The sequence below is a fragment of the Gossypium raimondii genome, chromosome 2, assembly GCF_025698545.1.
Source record: "Gossypium raimondii isolate GPD5lz chromosome 2, ASM2569854v1, whole genome shotgun sequence".
In the NCBI taxonomy this organism is placed as follows: domain Eukaryota; kingdom Viridiplantae; phylum Streptophyta; class Magnoliopsida; order Malvales; family Malvaceae; genus Gossypium; species Gossypium raimondii.
In genome coordinates this window covers 9,279,747-9,286,659 of record NC_068566.1, presented here as the reverse complement: position 1 = coordinate 9,286,659, position 6,913 = coordinate 9,279,747, and the positions used below count along the sequence as shown (strand labels likewise).

Sequence of the window (6,913 nt, the reverse complement as noted above, 5' to 3'; positions counted from 1 at the left end):
ATCAGTTAAAGTTTCTCCGTTTCGGTTGAGTTGGTTCACCACGATTTGAACACGCGTGATGTAGTCGGAGACACCTTCCGATTCCTTCATCTTCATGCCTTCCAACTCACCACGAAGAGTTTGAAGGTTGACTTGTTTAACTCGGTCAGCTCCTTTGTACACCTTTGCTAAAATGTCCCACGCTTCTTTTGAAGTTGTCGCACTTGCAATCTTCTCAAAGCCCGACTCGTCAACAGCTCGGAATAACATGTACAATGCCGCCTTATCTTTCGATCGTATTTCTTTCAACGCCTTGTTTTGAGCTGCCATATATCCCGCAGTAGTTGTCGGTTCTACGAAACCTTCTTGGACCACCTCCCAACCATCTTAAGACCCGAGCAGAGCTTTCATTTGGATGCTCCAATTCTCATAGTTCACCTTTGTTAGTTGAGGCAATGGCACATTACTAGTCACACTCTCCATAGCTCTGATACCAAATTGTTAAAATTGTTCATCACATTATATCAAAAGCTTACAAACTATTTATAGGCTATAGTCTACCCTTTAAAACAAAAAAAAAACTGAAAATATTAAAATCTAATAATAGCACCAATGACTCTTGACATTTCATTCTCCTAAAAGAAAAAACTACTAATTTAAACCCATTAAAACATAACTCTTGACATTTCATTTAAGTTTATTTAACACGTACACTATGGTTTTTGGTTTAAATTGCCAAAAGGAGGAAGATTTAAGGATCAAATCCATAAGTTATGAAAGAATGTCATCCATATTGCCAACAACCAAAAAATGAAACTAAGACATGGGATAGATCCTAGGAGTAGTTTTACTTTTTCATATTTCTTTGGCTTTTTAACTACATTGATTCATCTTGGTGCTTGTGATGGATTGCTATTAATGAAATGCTTTGTTATCAAGAGTTTGCTTCATTCTCAATTTATTATTGTTTCTTTCTCGGTTTGTAGATTGTTCTCATCTCAAGGCTCATGATGTTTGGTTCACTAAGTCCAACAACTTCCGGAAAACACCCAGTTTGGCAGTTCGGAGGAAAGTAATTCCATCAAACTGCCAGTTTTCAGTTTGTGCAGAGTATTGGTATGTCCTTTTGGATTTCAGTCCATGTATCTAACGTAGATGCATATTCCTGTTTCTTATAAGAGTATGCTTATCAGGGCTAGCTGAACTTGTGATTACTAGTCATTGTATCTAAGCCCCATCTCTCTAAAGGCATTGGTTTTACGTTTGAACTAGATATGCTTCTCATTGAATGATGCACATGCCAAACCATTTGTCTTGCTAAACCATCTTCGTTTAAAATAAGGAACTGGCAAAACACACTTCCAAAGAAGTTAGACACTTTGAGACTTAATGGTGAAATCTTAATATAAAATTTGAAATTCAATTGCCAAATGCCAAAAATCAAGCCACAATAACAATATCTTAAAGCCTTGAGGTCATTACAGCACCATCAATAGAGTTCCTTTTGCTTATTGTTGAGATCCTTTAGAGAACAAAGTTATTTGAGATATTTCCACCAAAAGGGATATAAAAAAACTCAGCTATTAGTACCCAGTGGTTATTGCGTCGCTTATAGAATGATTTCTCTATTAACATAAGCTTGATTTTATTGTTCAATGTCAAAAAGCTTGTAAACGGATGCTGATCTTTATGTATGTTTAGACTTACTACAAGTAGGATTTTTCCAATTGCTTTTGTTTATTTTGTCTTATAGAATGTTTTCTCTATTAACAGAAGCTTGAGTTTACTGTTAAAAAGCTTGTAAATGGATGCTGATCTTTATGTATGCTTAGACTTACTTCAAGTAGGAATTTTCCAATTGCTTATGTTGATTTTGTCTCAAAAAACAGTGTTGCTTGTTTCTTATTTGTTCTCATCTTTGTTGTTCCCTCTGATATACACGGTGATGGCAGTAGGGGTGGAGCAAGTGATTTTGCTGCTGGTTTTCTATTAGGAGGTGCTATATTTGCAACAATAGCATATGTTTTTGCTCCACAGGTGATTAATATTTGTTTTCGGGTTAATTTCCTGCACATATTTAAGATATCCAATTGGATTTGACTCAAAGTCCCCCTGTAGTGGTGCATTTGTGTTCTGGAGAAATTATTATCAGATGTGTTAATATTAATAGTGATGCAGAAAAATCAACTTGTAATGCTCGTCTTGACTAAATCCTATTATACTGTTGTTTTACATTTTCTTCTTGTCTTGTCATATTTTGCATGGCTGTTATCTGCTGTTTTTGTGTCATGAATCCCTTTTTTTGGATTTTTTTCATTTAAAATTTTAGATATTCAGGTTCGATCCTCAATTCTTAAGTTGTATTGATTTAGATTAGAAGATCCCTGCTAAATGAGGATGAATACGGATTCCGGAAGGCAAAGCGACTAATTTACTATGATGAAGGTTTAGAGGTAATTAGCATCTACTTCATTTGCAACTCTGTCCATTGTCAAATGCTATATTATCTTGATATAAATACAGAATCTTTCTTGCTCATTGAAAGCAGCAAACCAGGCAGACCCTGAATAAAAAAATCAGTCAACTCAATTCTGCCATTGACAATGTATCCTCACGTGTGAGAGGTGGCAATAATTCACCCACAGTCCTGGTTGAGACTGAACCTGAAGTAGAAGCTACCATGTGAGACGTGTTTGCTACCAGGTCATAATGGTCAGTTCCAATAATTAGCGATTGCACCTGTGCGTCTATAATGAATTCTGATTTGGCATGGTGTTTGGAAGTTTTTATATGGGATTGGGTTATGCAGTTTTGATATTATTTTATTTTTTGTTGTCTTTCTATTGTTGGGTGCCAAAACACTGAGTATAATACTCGAGCACCTAAATTTCATTTTTGAGAATACGAATTAGAATAGTGAATCGTCTATTTTTGTTTTCGTGAGTATTGCCATGTCAGCAGCAATAGAATGACTAGAGAAGCCTCGAAGTGCAAAGGCTCCTTGATACTATTCTTGTGCAGTTTGATAGGAAGGGATGTTATTATATGAGAGTGAGGGAGCTGTTGAGAAATGCCGGTGACCGTAGTCAACCGGTGATATGCTGGTGATAAACACAAGAGAAGCAAGGCTAAGGAGCAAAGGCGATAGCTAGGGCACGGAAAGGAGAAAAGAAGAAGTATCTGGAAGTAACTTCCATTAAAATGGTAAAAGAAAAAAGATATATTTTAAATTACAGCCACAATATATTTATACATCAAAAGTTTAGTTCTTAACCAACTAACCAATGAACAGTTTCTAGTTAGATTACAAACTAAAACACTAACTAACCAGTAACTATTAGCTAGCCTTTCAACACTCCCTCTCAAGTTGGAGGGTGATAAAGATCCTTGACCCCCAACATGGATAGCTAGACTCCTAGTGCCTTTGTCATCACATTTGCAAGTTGCTCAATAGTACGCACATGTTGTGCCCGAATCAACTCATCTCGTATATTTTCTCTTACAAAATGGCAATTGATTTCAATGTGTTTAGTCTGCTCATGGAACACAAGATGTTGCTTGACTATCAGAAAATAACAAGGCTAAATCGAACTTATCAAAACATATTTCTTTTAAAATTCCATTCAACCATACTATTTCAGCAACTATCGATGCCATACTTTTATACTCGGCTTCAGTTGAAGAACATGAGACTGTGCTTTGCTTTTTTGACTTCCAAGAAATAAGTGAATCCCCAGGTTTAATACAAAACTTGATGATTGATCTTCCAGATATAGGACATGTAACCCAATCAGAATCACAATGGGCAACAAGCTACGCTATGTTTATCGCAGCCAACAAAATATGTTGCCCTGGATTCTTTTTTATGCATCAAACAATCTAAAGTGCTGCTTCAAAGTGGGATTTCTTGGGTTTTTGCATAAATTGACTCAAGTGTTGAACCACATATGAAATATCTGGCCGTGTATTTGTTAAGTACAACAATCGAACCATAAGTTTTTTTATATGCTGACACTTCTAATAGCAACTCATCATTACAGCCCCTTAAATACACAAAATCATCATATTCAACTGTGGTGAACTTCTTATTTTGGTCAAGCGGTGTGCTGGCTGATTTTGCTTCTCCTAACCCAGCTTTCGATATTAACTCCAATGCATATTTCCTCTGATTTAAAATAATGTCCTTGCTCGACTGTCCTACTTTAATGCAAAGAAAATATTTCAGTTCTCCCAAATCTTTCATTTTAAAACTCTAATGGAGAACCTTCTTTAACTCATCAATTAGCCCAATGTCATTTCCTATAATCAACAAGTTATTGACATAAACAAGTAATACAACAATCTTCTCACCTTGTTTTTTTTTGTGAACAAAGAATAATTGTGCTTGCTCTAAACATATCTACCATGTAAGAGGGCCTTAGTTAGGTTCAAATTCTATTGTTGAGAAGCCTGTTTCAGACCATAAAGGGACTTGAGTAAATGATAAACCTTATGCTCCCCCTATTTACGAAAACCCTCCTGAAGGTCCATGTAAACCTCTTCATACAAATCGCCTTGAAGGAACATATTATAAACATCCATTTGAAAGAGCGACATATCACCCACAAACAAATTAACAAGTTGAAATTTTGAACAGAGAAATTAATTTCTTTTTTAGAAAAAGTGGTGAATCCTATTCGTAAGGACTGGTCTACCAGGTTGGATAAAGCTTTGTAGGCGTATCGTATCGCATACAAAACTCCATTAGGGATGTCACATTTTAAGCTCGTCTATGGCAAGCCATGTCACCTTCTTGTTGAACTTAAGCACAAAGCATTTTGGGCTATTAAGAAGCTGAACATGGATTGGGTTATTGCTGACCATAAAAGGTTGTTAGAATTGAATGAAATGGAGGAGTTTTGAGCACAAGCATATGAGAATGCTCAGATGTACGAGAAAAAGACCAAGCGTTGACACGATAAAAGAATCATGTCATAACAATTTGAACTCGGACAACAGGTGTTGTTATTTAACTCTAGGCTCAAATTGTTTCCAGGTAAATTAAAGTCTTCCTAGTCAGGTCCTTTTGAAGTACCCCCAAGTGTATCCTCATGGAGCTGTTAATATCAAGGATTTGAAAATGGGAGTCACATTTAAATTTAATGGGCAACGCTTAAAGCACTACTAGGGTGCCCATGTGGATAGAGACATGAACTCTATTGATCTTCGAGATGTAACACCCCTAACCCCTCTCCGTCGTCAGATTAGGGTCACAAGCATTACAACCAATAAGAATATTTAATTACATTGCAAACGGTAGTACAAGCTAACTAATATCGTCATAACATCCAATGCCAGATCATGCCAATCTAAAATTTCATAGTAGTGTCGTACATTGAGCAATATATGCTAATTTAATATTTCCATAAAGATGTATTGTACAATCAAATAACTAATCATGCTATGCAATGCTAAACTTGGTCTTCCACTGTCTACACTCTTATCACTATTTATCCTTTCTAGAATGTCAAAATTTGGATACATACAAGACTTTTCCAATTATTAACATCAGGGTATTGGTCTATACTTCGTCTATAATTATCTTTTTAATTTATCTTCGATTATGTTAGTAGAATATACTTAATATGGGTTTATTAATTCATTCCAATTCAGAGTAAAAGTTACTCTTACAGCCCCTATTACGAGTCTACGGGACCCTAAAAGTAGTTTAAAAATAGTCAGGGACTAATTTGAAACAATTCTTGAAGTTTAGGAAATAATTACAAAATTTTTGTTACAGGGGTCACACACCCGTGTAGCCAGGCTGTGTGCTTCACACGGCTGAGACACACACCCATGTCTCAGGCTATGTTACAATCAAAATAGGGACACACATCCATGTGGAAGGCCTAAGGCTGCATGACTCTCGAAGTTGGGACACATGGTCGTGTCCCAACCTGTGTCCTTACCCGTGTAACTCACTGACTTGGGTCACACGTTCATGTGTATTGCTCATGTGTGACACACGCCCATGTGGCTAGGTCGTGTGCACCTAAAAGTACCTTAAAACTCAAGTTTAGCATTTCCTACTTACTTGGGCACTAAGCAACTCAATTACCAATCGTTTAACCTATTCAAAACACGATTAAACATGCCCAAAATACACCAAATTCATCACCTAATCTGTCTAACCAATTTACCATCATTGGTACTACATTTTATATGTTCAAATACATCAACAACACATCAAACATTCAAGACTTTCATTAATATCATATTTACCATAACTGGACTATCACTTAGCTATTTAAGCTACTAAAATTTGATCTAGCACATACCAAATATAAACTAGGCTAACATACCAACATAGCCTCAACCACAACCATATACACATTTAAGCATCATTTCACTAGCAACTAAGACAACCACACCTTATAAACAATATCAACCAAAGACTTCCTAGGTACATGCCATTATAAAATGAAATATCACCACATTTGAGCTCAGAATTTGTGATTTGATGCTGAGTCGAAATAATTAGAATAGTACCTAGCCTGCGTACAAAAAACAAAATCACACGCTAAGTAAAACTTAGTGGTATTTCTATAATCCAAACAGTATAAACTTGAGATAAGTATTTACATGCAATATGCAACAAGTAGGCTATGTTCAAAAGTTTCAATTCAATAATATAATTCTTGCTCATTCCTTATTCACATCTACTAAGATTTCACATATTCAAATATATATATCGGTGGCATTTCATTTAACATTTGAATATATCAACTCATGCAATGGCATAATTCATATATTTGATCAATACTTAAATTCATTCAAGTTTCACATCTCAATTCATCAATTCATATTTCATTTCTCATCTCATAATCATTTCTCATATTTGTCATTTCAATATTTTCTCATCTCATATTCATTTCTCATTTTTTCCATTTCAATA

General features: G+C 35.5%; 1 protein-coding gene across 1 annotated transcript; it reads left to right on the top strand.

The window, feature by feature from the left end:
* Positions 1 to 897: 897 nt before the first annotated feature.
* Positions 898 to 2,900, top strand: LOC105789515 (uncharacterized). The gene is made up of 5 exons (XM_052621931.1): positions 898 to 919; positions 966 to 1,095; positions 1,869 to 2,016; positions 2,352 to 2,432; positions 2,528 to 2,900. Exons 1-5 carry the CDS (start codon positions 898 to 900, stop codon positions 2,663 to 2,665), a joined length of 519 nt encoding a protein of 172 aa, XP_052477891.1. The 3' UTR covers positions 2,666 to 2,900.
* Positions 2,901 to 6,913: the final 4,013 nt, after the last annotated feature.